The 18,392-nt window shown below is 40.8% G+C and overlaps 1 protein-coding gene across 4 annotated transcripts in view; it reads left to right on the top strand.

Annotated features, from left to right (window-relative positions):
- Positions 1-18,392, top strand: part of CCDC102B (coiled-coil domain containing 102B) — a 181,429-nt gene that overhangs the window by 12,397 nt on the left and 150,640 nt on the right. For all 4 annotated transcript variants that reach the window (XM_061593860.1, XM_061593589.1, XM_061593682.1 and 1 more), the window contains exons 2-4: positions 9,362-9,969; positions 10,072-10,280; positions 13,849-13,957. In XM_061593860.1, coding sequence (XP_061449844.1) covers positions 9,385-9,969; positions 10,072-10,280; positions 13,849-13,957 — 903 coding nt within the window. In that variant the 5' untranslated portion in view covers positions 9,362-9,384. The remainder of the gene's footprint in view (positions 1-9,361; positions 9,970-10,071; positions 10,281-13,848; positions 13,958-18,392) is intronic.

Genomic DNA, 18,392 nt, shown 5'->3' with positions numbered 1-18,392 from the left:
AGGCATCTGACAAGGTGAGACCAATTTCAGCATGAGAACTGTGTCATGTCCCTTCAAATCTCATTACCCAACATCCCCATAAGTGTGGGGGACTTTTTGGAGCCCAAGGGCAACATTCTCTTGGGAACATTCAGGGGACCACAAGTCAGTGGTGGGTGGGACCAGAGGCAAATGTGGATGGATCAAAAGATACGACTCATACCTTTGTACTGTAGGCTATATCCAGAGGTTTCTGCATCTACACATACATGTTTCTCCATCCAGACAAGCAAGAGGCATTATCTCAATTCAAGAATGCATTCCAGCCAAGCAAAGACACTTGAAATTGGGGAACACAGCTGGAAAAGTGGGGAGGGGGGGCTGAAGACAGGAGCTGCAGTATGAGTAGGATGCACAGCCTACTGGGAGTCCTGAGGGCCAGACAGAGACGTTTGGAGGGCCACATTTGGCCCTCAGGTCTGAATTTCCTCACATCTGTTCAACTGCAATTATTTATATTTATTATTATTATTTATTAATTAGATTTTTATACCGCCCCATAGCCGAAGCTCTCTGGGCGGTTCACAACATATAAACATCCAATACAATTTAAAACATTATTAAACAACTAAAAATGAAATGAAATACCAAAAAACCAAAACATAATTAAACACATCAACAAATACAAAACTTCGTACTAAAATATAAACTGTTAAAAAAGTATTAAACTGGTTAATATATTAAGATGTTAAAATGTTGTATATTAAATATTAAAATATTAAACTGTTAAAATGTTAAGATGTTAAAATGTTAAAATTAAAATGTTAAAATGCCTGGGAGAAGAGGAAGGTTTTTACCTGACGCCAAAAGGATAGTAACGTTGGCGCCAGGCGTACCACTTCAGGGAGTGAATTCTATAGTTTGGGGGCCACCACTGAGAAGGCCCTTTTTCTCGTTGTTACCTTCCGGGCTTCTCTCTGAGTCGGCACCCGGATGAGGGCCTTAGATGTTGATCGCAGTGTACGGGTAGGTTCGTATCGGGAGATGCGTTCCAACAGATATTGTGGTCCCAGGCCGTGTAAGGCTTTATAGGTTAAAACCAGCACCTTGAATCGAGCCTGGAAGCATATAGGCAGCCAGTGCAAGCGGGCCAGAATCGGTGTTATATGATCGGACCTCCGAGTCCCTGTCAACATTCTGGCTGCTGCATTTTGCACGAGCTGCAGCTTCCGAACCGTCTTCAAAGGCAGCCCCACATAGAGTGCATTGCAGTAGTCTAATCTAGAGGTTACCAGTGCATGGACAACTGAAGCAAGGTTGGCCCTGTCCAAATAGGGGCGTAGTTGGGCTACCAACCGAAGTTGATAGAAAGCATTCCATGCCACCGAGGCTACCTGTGCCTCTAATGACAAGGATGGTTCTAAAAGAACTCCCAAACTACGGACCTGCTCCTTCAGAGGGAGTGCAACCCCATCCAGAACAGGTTGAACATCCACCATCTGGTCAGGAGAACCACCTACTAACAGCATCTCAGTCTTGTGTGGATTGAGCCTCAATTTGTTCACTCTCATCCAGTCCAGTATCGCAGCCAGGTATCGGTTCAGCACCTTGACGGCCTCACCTGAAAAAGATGAGCAGGAGAAGTAGAGCTGCGTGTCATCAGCATACTGGTGGCAACGCACTCCAAAACTCCTGATGACGGCACCCAGTGGCTTCATATAGATGTTAAAAAGCATGGGGGATAGTACTGACCCCTGTGGAACTCCATATTGGAGGGCCCAAGGTGCCGAGCAAAACTCCCCAAGCACTACCTTCTGGAGACGACCCGCCAAGTAGGAGCAGAACCACTGCCAAGCAGTGCCTCCAACTCCCAGATCAGCGAGTCTCCCCAGAAGGATACCATGGTCGATGGTATCAAAAGCCGCTGAGAGATCAAGGAGAATCAACAGAGTTACACTCCCCCTGTTTTTCTCCTGACAAAGGTCATCATACAGGGCGACCAAAGCCGTCTCCGTGCCAAAACCGGGCCTGAAGCCCGATTGAAATGGATCTAGATAATCGGTCTCATCCAAGAGCGTCTGGAGCTGGTCCACTCTTTCTAGGACCTTGCCTAAGAATGGAACTTTTGCTACCGGCCTGTAATTATTAAGATTTTCAGGGTCCAGGGAAGATTTTTTCAGAAGTGGTCTCTCCATCGCCGCCTTCAGGCAGCCAGGGACCACTCCCTCGCGCAATGAGGCATTAATCACTTCCCTAGCCCAGCCGGCAGTTCCAGCTCTGCTGGCTTTTATCAGCCAAGAGGGGCAAGAATCCAATATAGAAGTAGTGGCACACACCTGTCCAAGCACCTTGTCCACGTCCTCAAGCTGCACCAATTGAAACTCATCCAACAAATCATGACCAGACTGTGCTCCGGACACCTCACTCAATTCCACTGCGATAACATTGGAGTCCAGGTCCTGACGGATGCATGAGATTTTTTCCTGGAAGTGCCTAGCGAAGTCATTACAACGGGCTTCAGATGGATCTATTATGAAGCTATGTCTATGCAACTGTGACAATCACTTGTTATTTCTCTATCCATTCCATTCCTTTCTTCTCTGCATTAAATGTTTGACTGTAAATTACTCATGTCAGGGACCTTTCCTCTTATGCTTTGTAAAGTGTTATCTCTGATGATTTATTTAGCCAAATAAGGGTGCAATTCTAAATCCACATACTAGGGATTAAACACGAGACTTTCCATTCTGAGTAAAAATTGCACTGCAAATATAATTCAGAATTTTTAAAATTTATTTTATTTTATTTTATTTAGAATCAGAATTTCTGATGCTATGATATTATATTTTGCAACTCCACTGCCCCTGAGTTATCTGATTACATACCATGCCAATCTAAAAACATGTATAAATAAGTTAAACCGGTAGGGAGACTGCTGTGTAAACAGAGGAACCAGCGTGGCTTCTTCCTTCTTGTATTTTTTATCTGCTCTTTATCTACACTGTGGAAACAGTGGCAGAAGGGCTCTCCCCCCCATCCCTTTCCTAGAGCCCTTCATTGAAATTGACATTGCTGACTCAAAGGAAGGAAAGAGCTGAGCTTGCTGGGTTTAACAGAAATAAATAATTATAGTCATATTTGCATGATAATAAACTAGACATTTTTGACTACTTGGGATCATATCTTAACAACAACTACACTTGATAATCAAATTTATGAAAATTAGTAATATTATGACTAGAGAATAATTTAAGTCGCTTATTTGCATGTGATTACTATATAAGTATGGGAAGTGTTTGTATATATTGAATATATTAAATCTCAGAAGCCTTCGTTGTTACAGTCTCCAAGTCTTCTGGAAATAATTACAATTATATGCCTGATTTGAGAGGAAAATATGAAGGATAGACAGCAGATTCCAATTTAGTAGTTCACCACTGAGAAGACCTGAATAATGTGCATCTCTTTCCTGTGTGTAGAAGGTAGACTGTAGTCCATCTGGTTCTGCTAGAAGAATGTTATGTGATATTCTTTCCATAGTTTCAAAACATGCTGGCAGTGTTCTGCTATTTTATTATATAAAATGTGAGAGCAGAATACACTCCGGATGATTCACACCATTGCTCTTTTGGAAAGAGTGTTTGGTAGGAATCATCTGGAACTAGTGGCCCAACATGTAATGGAGTCTATTGCCATAGGACAAACTGTAAGAAAGCCAGTTCTGTGATTCTTAGCCAATGGTCCAGAGACCACCAGTGATCTCTGGTGTATTTTCACACAGTCCCTGTGACCACAGCAGGGGAGGGGACACAGAGGGAAAAGTTAAAGGGTCAAAGATTTCTTAGTCATTTTCATCTTATATCAATAAACAAGTAAATGGGAAAGCAGCTGGCCTCTTCAACTGTACAAGTCACTGCAGTTAAAATGTCAAAGAAATGCCTCATTTAATGTGTTTGTTCATTACTTTTATTTCTGAATTGCCCTTCATCTATCTAGTTCGCAGGACAGTTTACAAAGCAACCGCAAAAATATAGCATACAGTTAAAATGCAATTGAAAGCTAAAACCATTAAAACATTGCACACCAGAGAATTACTTTCAAATAACTCAGCAATAACCCTAATATTCAGATCTGCCGTATTTGTGTATATAAAATACAATGTAGAAGTTGAATGTCAGTTTAGAAACATTTATCTGCTTTAAGGTAAGAAATTGTGGTAGTCTGCTGTGCAAAGAATCCTTGCCTACTGGGCACAGTATCGAGGGATCATCTTAAGGATGTTTAAGATGCTTTCACAATATTTTTTATTTTTGTTTCCAATGTATTTTCTGGGAGTAGCATCCAACAAAGTACTTCCATTAGCGCAAGGACTTTTGGCTGTGCATTGGAACTTCCCCTCCCTCTCTTATCCTCGCCCCTCCAATATGTTCTAGGAGACCTCCAACCCTCCAGAGCAGATTTGGGGAGGTTGCAAGCGGGGTGCGGAAAGCGGGAGGAGAGGTTCCTTGGTGCAAGCAGAAATCCATGTGTTAGTAAAAGCACTTTGTTGGATATTATCCTATGTACTTTTGTACATTTTTGTTCACCACTTGGATATCTTATGATCAAACAGTTTATACATTTTCATCTAAATAGATGAATAAATAAATTAATAGGAAGAGCCCTAAACTAATCTGCTCCAGTACTGTTTTATAGAGTGACAAACCAGGTGTCTATGAAATGCCCAGAAGCAGGACATCTGGTTTGGTGGCCGGCCACCCATTGCCTCAAAATCTGTAGTTGTATGTTGAATTCCGTGTACATATTGAACTCACAGTATTATGCTGTTTCTTCATACAGCATTTGCTTGATAATAGGTGTTGTTTATTTTAGCCAATCTTTTATTAACAGCAGGAGTACTGTATGTATCTGACACATCTTCATAATATCCTAATTAACAATGAGAGGTAGTTAAAAGCAATAAAAGGAGCAGCCAGGCAAACATATTTGGTGCCTCAAGACCAAAGATGGCTGTGAATTGGAACAACTGAATATTCTTTCCTTCACTAGCTAGTAATTCTTGAAACACCATTAATCACACAGCTGGGAACAATTTTCTTAGATGCAATTCTAGAATTAAGTGCAGTTGGTAGGGTCTAGTGTCTGACAGGGTCAGGTCTAGCATTGGACAAGCTAGAACTTGATAATTATATTCCATTCACTGAACATTGTTTTAATTGGTATCATGGTATAGAAATTTTCAACAAATGAATACAATAATTTAGTGCTACCAAACAGATGTACGCAGCACACTGTAACTTTTGTTAAACTTCCTCCTGTTGTGCATTTTCCATGCGCCCAGATCACAAGTGGGATACTAAAAGTCTCACAGTTAATCATGGCTTTTCTGGTGATCTGGGCATGTGGCAAATTGTTCTGTGAAATCAATTCATCACTTGCAATTCAAACTGGGCTGAAAGAGCAAAAAGCTCAGCCTTCTTTGAAAAGCATTCCCAATAGCGCATATCAGTTAGGCCTGAGTAGACCTTAATTCAAAATATAAAACGTGTGCATTTTGTCTTTCTCTATTCAACAAAGAGTAAGTAAGAGGTTGTATCACCCAGTCTCCTCTATCTGTGCAGCAGGACCAAGTCAGAATAAATGAAATGTGTTCATTGTTTTGTGCTTGTGTGTGTGTGTGTGTATATATATATATATATATATATATAATTTTATTGACTGCAAACCACTTTTAGGCATGAGTAGCATGTAAAAGCAGCATGTAAATGCCATAGTAGTAGAAGCAGTAAAAATACATTCTCCCTTTGTAGCTTGAAACTGTTAATTTCCATTGTCTAAAATATTAGATCCTAAAAGCATTAAGAAATTGTCTGTGTGTCTTGTCAAGAACTGGTATTATCCTGCTAAATTTCCATGGATTGCTGCTTCCTGAAATAAAATATTTTCCCATGGGATTTAGGAACAATACCTTATATGGTCAATTCTCCTATATTTCTGCCTTCAAAAGAAGGCAAATAAAAGGAGGTCAAAAACAGTGGGTTGGCAATGTAAGTCATGCTCAGGGTAGATCCACTGAAATTAATGGGCATGAGTAACTTAAGTCCATTAATTTTGATGGGTTTGCTCAGAGTGGAGTTTAGTTGGATACAACCCAGTAATGGTGTCACCAATGGATGATTTGTGGGCAGTCCTTTGTCACAGGATATGCCAAAGCTACCTTCAAAGACCATGTACATTCAATTTTTATACTTGGTTACTGATTTAGGAAGAAAAAATATGTATGAAATCACTTTGTTGGTAGATGAGATTTTATTGGCTTAACATCTGAGGAGATTCAGGAATGTAAGTAATTGCTTCTGAAGTCAATTGTAATTTATGTTAAGTAAATTGTCTCCAGATTTGTCTTTCTTCTATAGACAAGTCCTTCTTTTAGGTGTTTTGCCAATAATGTGATCTCCCTACCCGCACCCCCAAATTGGATAAACAAGCTGTAAGGGAGTCAGTCCATGCCAATCAGCTGAATTGTTGCACATGCAAGTCCACTTCTTCAGGATTTCATCTGCAGCTTTTGCTTAGGAGAGTGTTGCTGTCTGCAGAAAACCCCTACACTATAGATCAATCTCCTTATAATTGGTCTATAGCCGTTGGCTAAGCAAGTCACTAGTATCACCAATGGGCCACATTGGCAGGCATTCTAGCCTACACTGCATGTCAGCATTCTTTTAGCTACTTCATATGCACATGCAGGGGAAGAAACATTGCCACAGTAAATTATGCCAGAGGCAAAATGTTTCAAGCAACATCAAAAGAGCAAAACATACAGGAAACAAGATCTCATCCATTAAATATTATCACAAACAATTCCTAATGCAAAACATTTGATACAATTCATCCACATGGCTTGGTTTTCCTATCAAATCTTTGCACAGAGAATTGCATTCTTCACCTGGTGAGTTCATTTTTCTTTTTAAATCATAATCCCACCCTGAGCAGTCATCTGATTGTAATTATGGTTTATCCATGTTGTGTGACATCTCCCCTGTTTATCTCACACGAAAGGGGGGGAAACACACTCACCCACACACACCACAGACAAAGCCTCAAAATGGTGTTGAGATATATAAGAAATGTTCATCAGAGATATGAAAAGTGAACATGTCTCAGACTTTTTCTGAGTGAAGCACTGGGATAAGGGCATGGTCTGAAGGCACATGATGCTGCTATCTTGCTGAAGCTAACCAGGTTTGTGTCTCTTCTGTGTCTGGATAAGAAACCACCTTGTGTTCCATGGTGGAAGAAAAGTGGGGTTGGAATGTATTAAATAAGTAAATAATCCAGCTATTTATAGTCCTTTGTCCCCAAGGCAGGTGCAAACTGAAACATGTTGGGCATTTTCTATTTCTCATTAAAATTTCTGATATATCACAACAATGTTTAGAGTCTCTCTCTCTCTCTCTCTCTCTCTCTCTCTCTCTCTCTCTCTCTCCCTCCCTTCTAGAAAAACCACAGACTCCTTTCAAGCTCTTCGAAGAGAGTGTAAGTGACAATTTGATATGATAATTGGGGGCTTCAAATAGACTCTTGTGTGATGAGTGCAATAAAAATGGGAACCCCCAAGAGGAACTGGAAGCAGAAGCAATGGAAGAGGTATCACATATGAATTTTTGAATCATTCTTCTTTGAATTTCCCTGAAAAAGAACCAGAAGGATTCAAAATATGTTGGACTGATAAACCTCTTTTTCGTATGCCCCATTGTTTTTTGCTTTTGCTGTCAGTTCCTTGTCTGACTAGGCAAAGTGTCTTGATGTACTGGTGTCTGATTTTTCCTTCTGCTGATAAAGGGCAACTCAAATTTACTGTGCCATTGCATGACATTAGACATTGTACTTAATGCAGTAGCTGCCTATTTGTATGGTGGGCATATGTAATTTATGCACACATCCTTGTTCAAAATAGTGTATTTGGGGTACTTTGTTTTGTACAAAATACATTTACTTTAACCTCAAGGGGCAACGTTTCCAGGAAATAAGACTGATAAATTCGATGCTTTCCTAAGTTATCTGGGTGGTCTTCAAACCGTGAATGCTGTCAGCCGGACTCTGCTGTAGAATCCATCAGTGGGAGAACCAAGCAGGGTTATATTAATTTTATCTATGTTCTGGATTAGGGATTGGTTGTGCAAAGTATAATGTATAGATTTTCTTTTCTTTGGCTTTTAATTTGATTGTATACACTTGGAAACATTTTGTCTTAATAAATAAACCAAAATATAGACTATAAACTGTAACATGGGCACTTCTTTCAATGGGAAACTGTGTTGTTTCAGTAATTTATAAGCTGAGAGTAAAGACAAAGTACAGACATGAAATATTTTGTTAAAATACCATTCTGATGGTCTGCAGGTATATAGTATGTAATTTTAGATACCTAAGACTCCATTGCTCTTAAAATTGTGATTTCTCCCATCCCCATTAATCCTATGATGACATGGTTTCTCAAAAGAGCCAAATAGTTGTTAGATCTTTCAGTTGCCCCACAGGCCATATTAATGTAACAATCAATGAGATTATTCATGCTTGTCAATAGAATGATACTAAGAAAAACACTAACAAAGGAATCTTTTAAAAGATCTGGTTCCATTTGAATCTTGCTGCAAGAGAGTCAACAGGACAAATCACATTCTAATGGATGATGGGAAGAGGAGGGCAGTTACAAGTCTGATTCCACTTAATATATTGCCTTATCTAAAAACAAAGACAAAAAAGGGTAAATTAACTTTGGCTATATAAACTAACAAAGAAACTTTAAAGAATACTCTGGCATGACATAGCTGAATTACAAGTTATCTAGACGCTTAGTTCTATACATTTGGCTCTGAAAAGAGACAGTGATTCTTCTCCAAGTGTTAATTTACTCAGCAATCATGTGATCACCAAATATGTTGTCATTAATTGTTGATGGTGTGAAGGATCACTGTGCTTAAGTTCTAAATTGAATTGTCACTCTGTACTTTTTGCATTTCATTGCGATTTAAAACCAACTTTTACATATATTTTTCTCTTTACTCCCATGTGCACACCTGCCAAATGAAGATTACAACATGCATCTGAAGTGGATTCTAGTCCACAAAAAGCTGAACAAGACTCTTTGTTTTTGCTTATGCCAATGTGTTTGTCTTTATGGCTACGCTGCTGGAAATTCTGTAAAATAAGGTAGTGCTGACTCTAGCCTTGGGTGTACTGAATTAAATAAGAGACTTTGCATTGAATTAAAGTAGTGTGTTATTAATGGTCCTGCTGACCTGGATCTTATTTTGCTTTTTGATCTGGGGCTTATTAAAGTGTTTATAAATTTAGCCTTACTTTTCTGCTTTTGGTGTAGAAACAAACGAATCATCCTGAGACATGAATTTTGATTCTCTCTGCAACTTAATGGAAGACAAGCAACTTCTCAGAAACCAACTAAAAGAACCCTGCAACACTGAAGGAAGGGACTATGCAAGAACATGTAGCACCTGCAACTCTAACTTAACATCATCAAGAGTACTTCCACCTCCATCCTATCATTCCTCTGTGTATATTTATAATAGCAGTGACTGGGAAATTTGCGAGGAGCTACGGCTTCGAGAGCTTGAAGAAGCCAAGGCAAGGACAGCCCAAATGGAGAAGACCATGCGTTGGTGGTCAGATTGCACTGCCAACTGGCGAGAGAAATGGAGCAAAGTTAGAGCTGAAAGAAATAAAGCCCGTGAAGAGGGGAGGCAACTGAAGCTCAAGCTGGAAGCCTCAATGAAAGACCTGAGTGCTGTGAAAAAAATAAACCAGTGTTTACTCACTGAAAATAAACAAGTGGAAGCTAGAAATATTAGGAAAAATAACTTTCCTTTTTCTGAAATGTGCTCAATGACAGGAGACCATTTAGGATCTCTGGAAGAACAGCCTGCTAAACATACCCAGAACAAGATTTCTAAGGTTGAAAGTGGCAGCCAGGTAAATAAATATGGGGGGGGGGTTCAATCACAAAAAATGAACCATTTTCTAAGCATTTTGAGGTTGTAATCCTATAGCCACTGACCTACTTGTTCATTTCAGGACATTTATGCAACTGAATTAGGAGACCACCAAGATTCAAAAATCACCCTGGAAATTCTTGGTTCTGGAGGCAAATGTACTTCAGTTTTTCTGGAGAATCCTAACACAAACAACAATCCAACCCAATTTCAGGAAGATGAAGTAGTACATATTTCTGTGTTACATTTGCATCTCCACGAATCAAGGAAAATCTTGCAAAAGGAGCAAAAGTAAGTTAATAACATATTTCTTTTGTTAAAACAAAACAAAAAACACCACAAGTAATACTTCAAACTGGGCCCTTAACAGTCCAGTTTGGAATGCAATTAGAGAGTACATTGCAGATAGTGGAAAGTCAAGTTCAAATGCCAAATATTCTGCAATCTAGTTCTTGTTTTCCTTTATCTGTCTTATCTTTGCAAATTGGTGCCTGACATCTGAGAAAATTGGGACATATTGTTACAAATCCTGCTGTCTACTCCACTGTGGAGCATGTTAAAATAATAGAGGAAAGTAATACTGAGTGTGATTTATTCTGGTATATATTGTTGGCAGCTGTTGCTAAATGATACCAAATATTTCTTCATTACAAAAGTCTGCAAGGAGACATAAACAACATTGACAAAAGAAATTCTTCCCCAGAAAGAATACAATCTAAAGGACCAGTTAAAGAGTGTAGCAGTTGTGGCCTGGCATGCAGTGGTCTAGAAGTGTGGGCCTGCACACAATCATATGGAATTTGAATCAACAATATGGCATGATATGGTATCCATCCTGTGGTTAGTTCCAACTTTGCTACTACCTTGGTGCTGGATTGCTATCAGTGGCAGAGGGGTGGACCTAAGGCTTAGATTTGTCTGCTCACTGGAGTAGACACTTGGAGTCTAGGCAACTGAAGCTATCAGGCAAGTGAAGCTACCATTCCATGTTACAAATACATACTTGGCAACTAATACCATTCATATAGAATGATAGAGTTGTAGGGGACTTGATTCTCATCTAATCCAACAACCTGCCACAGATAAAAAATTTAAAGCAACTTTCTTTAAAAAATCTAAATCGTACAGGGAATCTGTGTGGATATAAAAGTGTTCCCACTTTAGAAGTTATTGCTCAACACAGAAGGGGCCACAAGGAACTGTGCAATTCTGCAGCTGCTTTTTGACTATGCTACCTCTTCACATCAGTAATGTGTAAAGAAATCTTTAGTTTAATTGGAACTAGGCTGGTAAATGCCTTGATATTATCAAAAGGCATAATATGTCCCAGCCTGGGGTACCCCAGATTTTGCTGGACTACAACTCCCATTAGACATAACAATTGCCATGCTGGAGCCCAACACCATCTGGATGGCACCATAGTAGTAAAGGCTGATTTAGCAAAAGTGGCACACTTTTCAGCCCCATTGATTCAGTTAGAGATATATGTGGTCTATTCAGAAGCCAGTCCCATAGTTCAGTAGGATAGAATCCCAGGTAAACTAATTCTTAGGACTGGAGTCTTAAGCATGTGAATAAGTCAATGGGACATTAAAGTGCTTCATTATGTGGCTTATGTCCATCATGTGCTATCAACTATTGAAGAGGGAAATTTAACTTTTTTAAAATGCTGAGTACAAAATATTGTCAAAAGCACCCATTTAATTTATGTGGGAAACCTATGCAAGTTTCAATGAATAAATATTCACTGAGATATTTATATTCTAATTCAAGACCTATCAAGAGTCATTTCACTGTTATTCACAGTGGCATGGGAGCAGCTTTCCTAGGCATTCTTTCTACACTATTATAGTGATGTATACCAGAAGGAATCATGAAAGTGGTCCCAGTTATATGGTTCTTTTCCAACTGAACATCACTCAGCAAAATTCTTATGAGAGGGAACAATGGGTTGGTCCAGAGATGTGCTGTGCTGAAAATATCTCCTGTTCCCCCTCCTCCAAAAATTTCTCCCTCAGTTAATGAGAAAAGAAGTTGCACCCAAAAGTTATCAAAAGGGAATTTGTATTGTGCTTGTCATTCATTCATTGGCGATCACTCATGGCCGAGTAAGATTGTCTTCCAGGGTAAGGTCTTTAACAGTGGGTCCATAAGTGACTGTGGAGGCCAATTTTGGATGCACACAGCCTCCCACAGTGAGGACATAGGTTTCCAGATGGAAGATGGTCACAAGGAGGATTTGCTTGACGTGCCTTCCGCTTAGCTCGTTTGTCCCTTTCGCCCTGTACTTGTGCTTCTTCAAAGTCCATAGCACCTTTGATAATGGCTGACCTCCAATTGGGATGCACATGGGCCAAGGCTTCCCAGTTCTTGATGCTCATGTTACATTTTTTTAGATTAGCTTTGAGAACATCTTTAAACCTCTTTTGCTGTCCACCGATATTCCATTTTCCATCCTTAAGCCTTAAGTTGGGAGTGAAGTAGCTGCTTTGGAAGATGGTGGTCAGGCATTCGAACAACATGGCCGGTCCAGCGAGGTTGATGTTGGAGGATCATTGTTTCAACACTGGTGGTCTTTGCTTCTTCCAATACGCTAACATTAGTCCGCCTATCTTCCCAAGTAATGTGCAGAATTTTCCAGAGGCAGCGTTGGTGGAATCTTTCAAGAAGTTGGGAGTGGTGTTTATAGGTGGTCCATGTTTCACAGGCATACAGTAAGCTCGGTAGTACAGTGGCTTTGTAAATAAGCATTTTGGCCTCCCTGAGAATATTACGATCCTCGATCACTCTACGCTTCATTCGGGAAAATGCAGCACTCGCAGAGCTCAGATGATGCTGAATTTCAGTGTGGATGGTGGCTGAGGGGAGTGTCTTCTTTCATTCTACAAATCATCTCTCTGATGGTCTGCATTTTCCAACCTTCCCAGGTGCCTGCACTTCCTAAATACCCCATGGCATCAGAGGCTTTTTCAGATCAGGAAATGTGGGCAGGCAGGGAAGCTGCAGAGCACTGGATAAATGTTTAATGGAAAGAAAAACACACCTTGCAATGAGAAGGTACATTTAGCCTTGCATGCACACACACATCCATGCACAAACATTCTAAAGAAATTCCCAAATGCACTGAGAATAAGGAAGAAACAGAAGCCTCTTTCACAGGAGAAGAAAACTTTCAAGAAATTACAGTGTGGGTTTTGGCACAGCACTAGTCCAGAGTGTCCTTTCTGCAAATAGAATGGCTCTTTCCTTTTTGGGTAAGATGTTGAGATCCAGTGGAAGATTCAACTGGATGAGGAGATGATTTTCACCCATTTCCTCTGCACCACCTCCCATGCTTTTCTAGAGGGTCCCTCAGCTCTACAGACCTGCTTTTCAGGAGACAAAAAGGGCTGCAGAGGGAACTGGCAAATATTCCCCTGCCTGGTCCACCAGCAGAAGCATCATATGGGCAGAGTTTTGTTCACAGAAACTCTGGATCAATGTCACCCGCCTTGTCTTCATAGATCTTCGCAGGCACCTTGCTGGAGTAGCATGGGATTACACCCCATTGATGAAGCCACTGTGAGTCATATCTTATACCAATAAGCTACAACATCAGATGTAGTCCTGCCGCAGTAGCTACTAAGATTAAAATTGCACATACTTTAGCTCACCTGGATGCAGGGGTGGGTTGCCCGTTGCTTTTGAAAATATCCTTTGCTCTGTAGCTAATGCAGCAGCAGCAGCAGCAGCCACAACAAGAACAACAAAACACAAACACATCTTGAACAATATAGTCCTGGAGTCTTATGTTCTTATGTTTTTATGAGTCAGTATAATTTTTTAAGGATTGATTGTTACCATTCTTGTAACACTGCAGAATCCGCTCATCTCTGGAAAAAGAGATAGAGAAGCTGAAGTCGGAAAAAACTCTATGGAAATGGAAATATGAGGAGTTAAGAAAGTCCAAACAGCAAAGTCGAAAGCAGGTACAGTGTGTTGCAAAAGGCAGTTTCCATGGGTAACAGAAACATACATGAAAGCAATTTCTCTCTTTTTCTCATTTACAAGCCTAAGATACATACTAGAGGTTATATTAAAGCAGACATGTATGTATTTTCATTGTTTTGTTATGTTGCCATGGGCTAGCTCTACCCTACATTCACTCCACCTTCCTTTTGATTTAATGTCGAGAATCTCTAAAGCCACCTTCACACCATACATTTATTCCACTATCATTCCACTTTAAACAATCATGGCTTCCCTCAAAGAATCCTGGGAAGTGTAGTTTGTGAAGGGTGCTGAGAGGTGTTAGGCGATTGCTATTCTCCTCACAGAACTACAATTGCCAGAGTGGTTTAAAAGTCAGTGCCTCTTCCCAGAGAACTCTGAGAATTGTAGCTCTATGAGAGGAATAGAGATGTCCTAACAACTTTCAGCACCCTTCATAAACTACCATCCCCAGGATTCTTTGGAAGAAGCTATGACTGTTAAAAGTGGTATAATAGCAGAATAAATGTATGGTGTGAATGTGATCTTTTCATGCACCTTGCTGGAGTAGCATGGGATTACACCCCAATGATGAAGCCACTGTAAGTCATATCGCAGTGTATAATTCAATAATGAGTCCCAGAATATGGTTTGAAGATGCATGAGGCCACCACCTTGGGGAAGCTGTGTCTGGTCAGTGCCTGGATGAGTGACTGCTTGGAATCCACTTGTACACTGCCTTATTATTATTATTATTATTATTATTATTATTATTATTATTATTATTATTTATTATTATTATTATTATTATTAAAATGTATATCCCACCCTTCCTCCCAAAGGGAGCTCAGAAAATAAGAGTGAGATCCAACTCAGAATAGACCCATTGAAATATATGGGTTTTTTCTAAGTAAAACTAATGTTGGCTATCACCCTAAATAAATAAATGCACAGTTTTGCACATCTTACAATTCCTTTTAATCATTCATTTCTGTTTATTCCTATCCATATAACTTGTGTGCACTGAGAAAGTAGCATGCAAAAAGGAATTTGGGGTGCATATAAAATACTTTTTTGTGCTATCATTTTATAAGTGCACACTGTGATGCCCTTCCCTGGCTCTCCCTGTCAGGTTCCTACCTGCTCGTGGTTACTGCCTGTCTCTAGGCACCACCAGGGACTCCACCAGTCCGGACTGTCCTTTATTTTATTTTTTCTCTCCCCGCTCTAGCACAGATCTCAACAGATCCCCCTGCTAGGCAACCACCAGTCACGTCCTAATACTAGTATTCCCAGAGACTCTGAATACTGGTATTGTTATTCTCTTCACCACTGCCACCATTTGTTACAGTTCCCCTTCAGCCTTGGTCATTACCTTACCCTCCCTTCTGGTCTGTGAAACCCCAGCCAAGGATCAGGCCTTTGGTAAACCAAATTAAGTATTTATTAAAGATAACAAAGCTAACAAGATTAACAAGATTTCTTCTTAAGGCACATAAGCATATGGTTTTACTCAATACTAATCCGAACTCCACCCCCCTCCTTCTCCACTCTCTCCTGGCAAACAACTCTCTCAAACCCCACCAAGCAACCCACTCTTTCTCTTCTCCCCCCAGATTCCACTCTCACTCTTCCTTTTATACGTTCAGCCATTTTAAACACTCAGCCAATCATCTAGCATTCTACTGCCCATTCACTCCCCCTCCTCTTTCACTCCACTTACCATGTATCTTCTAAACAACCAACACTTACCATATATACATTAATATAGGAACATCACATTCCCCCCCCCTTAAAACAACGGCAGAGTATTATTCCTGTTCCAGGATTTATACGTCGCATTAACAAATAAAAGTCTCTATGGGGAAAATGTCTTTCTTTGTTCCTCCGTCTGGTCACGTCACTGCAGTTCCAGCCACTTGCCTGGAAAGTCCATCGGCCAGTACACTGTCCTTGCCTTTTATGAACTGGAAGTCCACTTGATAGTCCTGTAGGGCCCAGGACCACCTCTGCAGCATAGTGTTATGGTTTTTCATAGTCTGCAACCATAACAAGGCCCGATGATCCGTAGTCACTGTGAATCTTCGTCCCCACATGTATGGGCGCAACTTGTTCAGTCCCCACACGACCGCTAGGCACTCCTTCTGGACTGACGAATAGTTTTTCTCCCTCGGCGTCAGCTTGTGACTCAGGTACGCCACTGGATGTCTGGTGCCTTCTCTCTCCTGCAGCAAGACGACTCCCAGCGCCAGGTCCGACGCATCTGTAGCCACGATGAATGGTTTCTCATAGTCTGGTGCTATTAATATGGGTCCTTGGCACAAGGCTTGCTTCAGTAGATCAAAAGCCTTCTGACATTCATCCGTCCATACCACATGCTCAGAACACTTCTTCTTTGTTAATTCATGCAAGGGGGTTGCTATTTCCCCAAAATTTCTCACAAACTTCCTATAAAATCCAGCCACACCCAGAAATGCCCTTACTTGTTTTTTGGTTAAGGGGATCGGCCACGCTTGTATTGCCTCCACCTTGCTCCATAAGGGGGTGATTTTCCCACTCCCCATCTTATGTCCTAAATAGATTACTTCCTTTAGTCCAAACTGGCATTTCTTAGCTTTTATTGTGAGGCCTGCTTTTCTTAAGGCCTCCAATACTGTTGTCAGGTGTTGGACATGCTCAGGCACCGACTTGCTAAAAATGGCCACGTCATCGATATAGGCCACTGCAAAATCTGACATGCCTCGCAACACAGTATTGATTAGCCTCTGAAATGAACTTGGTGAGTTCCTTAGTCCCATGGGTAAAGTCACACACTCATATAACCCATCTGGTGTACTGAAGGCAGTTTTGGCTCTGGATTGCTCGTCTAGTTCCATTTGCCAAAATCCTTTACAAAGATCTAGTGTAGAGATAATGGTTGCTGCCCCCAATAACTCTAACATTGCGTCTACCCTAGGCATAGGATACACATCTGAGACAGTAATTTTATTGATTAGCCAATAATCAATGCAAAACCTTGTCGTTCCATCTTTTTTCGGAACCAGGACAATACTTGAGGCCCAGGGACTGATGGATTCCCTGATCACTCCTAATTCCAGCATATCTTCCACCTCCTTTTTGATCTCATTCAAAACTTTCCCATTCACACGGTACGGAACAGATCTGATTGGGGCATGATCTCCAGTATCAATGGAATGTATAACTATACTGGTTCGGCCAGGTTTGTTGCTAAAGAGATTCCTATAGGTTTTCAACACTCTCAGAATCTCTTTTTTTACTTCCTCCTTCACCTCCTCTGACCATTCCACTTGATCTACCCCTCCTTTGTCTTTGCTTTCCTGTACCAAATCTGGAAGTTCAGGCCCACTTCCCTCAGGGAATAAGGTAACTTGCAACACCTGTGCATCCCTGGTATGGTAAGGCTTCAACATATTTACATGAACCACTTTGCTTTTGTTTAATTGGTCTGTGGTAATTACATATGTCACTGTGTCAAGCCTTTCTCTGATGGTATATGGTCCTTCCCAGTTAGCCTGTAATTTGTCATGTTTCCTGGGTATGAACGCCATAACCATATCTCCCACGAATACACTGCCTTGATCCATCAGCACTTCATGAGGGAAACCCAGCCTCATAAAGATTTTTAATAAAGCCTCTGCCACTACAGGGGCTTCTACAGATCTTAGTGCTTCTGCGTCTGGGTACCTGGTGGCAAAATCCACCACCACCAATAGATATTTCTTGCCATGCCTTGTGGGTTTGGAAAAAGGGCCCACCAAATCTATTCCCACTCTATAAAAGGGTTGTCCAATTATAGGAAGGGGCTTTAAGGGTGCCTTAGTCTTTACTCCACTTTTTCCCACCTTTTGGCATATTCCACAAGATAGACAATGTTGTTTTACATCTTTGGAGATGTTTGGCCAATAACAGTGTGCCGCCAATCTCCTCTTGGTCTTTTTTATTCCCAGATGTCCTGCACATGGGACATCGTGGGCTACCTCTAGCAATCTGGTTCTGTATTTGCTAGGTACTATCAATTGCTTCACTGGTTCACATTCATCCTTTCTCTCAGCAGGCATCCACAGTCTATATAAAATCCCATTCTCACACACAACTTGATTCCTCAGTTTGTCAGTGAAAGGAATCTGTTGGGTCAGAGCTTGTTCCTTTATCTGCTTCAAACTTATATCTTTATGCAGCTCTTCCCTGAATTGCTCTGCTTCTTTCTTATCAGAGACCACTTGATACAGTTTGTCTCCTTCAACAGGCCTGCTAGTGGTTGCTATGGTGACCTGAGGCTGGTTAACAGATTCCACCCTGTTTGTTTCAGCCCCCCTTAATATGGCTTCTTTTTCTCTGCCAATTTGCTGTCTGGTCACTACATAGATCTTTCCTTGGGCTCCCATTACATCTCTTCCCAGTATTACTGGTTCT

This window comes from Rhineura floridana, chromosome 1 (assembly GCF_030035675.1).
Source record: "Rhineura floridana isolate rRhiFlo1 chromosome 1, rRhiFlo1.hap2, whole genome shotgun sequence".
Classification (NCBI taxonomy): Eukaryota; Metazoa; Chordata; class Lepidosauria; order Squamata; family Rhineuridae; genus Rhineura; species Rhineura floridana.
Note: the sequence above shows the minus strand (reverse complement) of the source record. Positions and strands in the feature narration are given on the sequence as shown.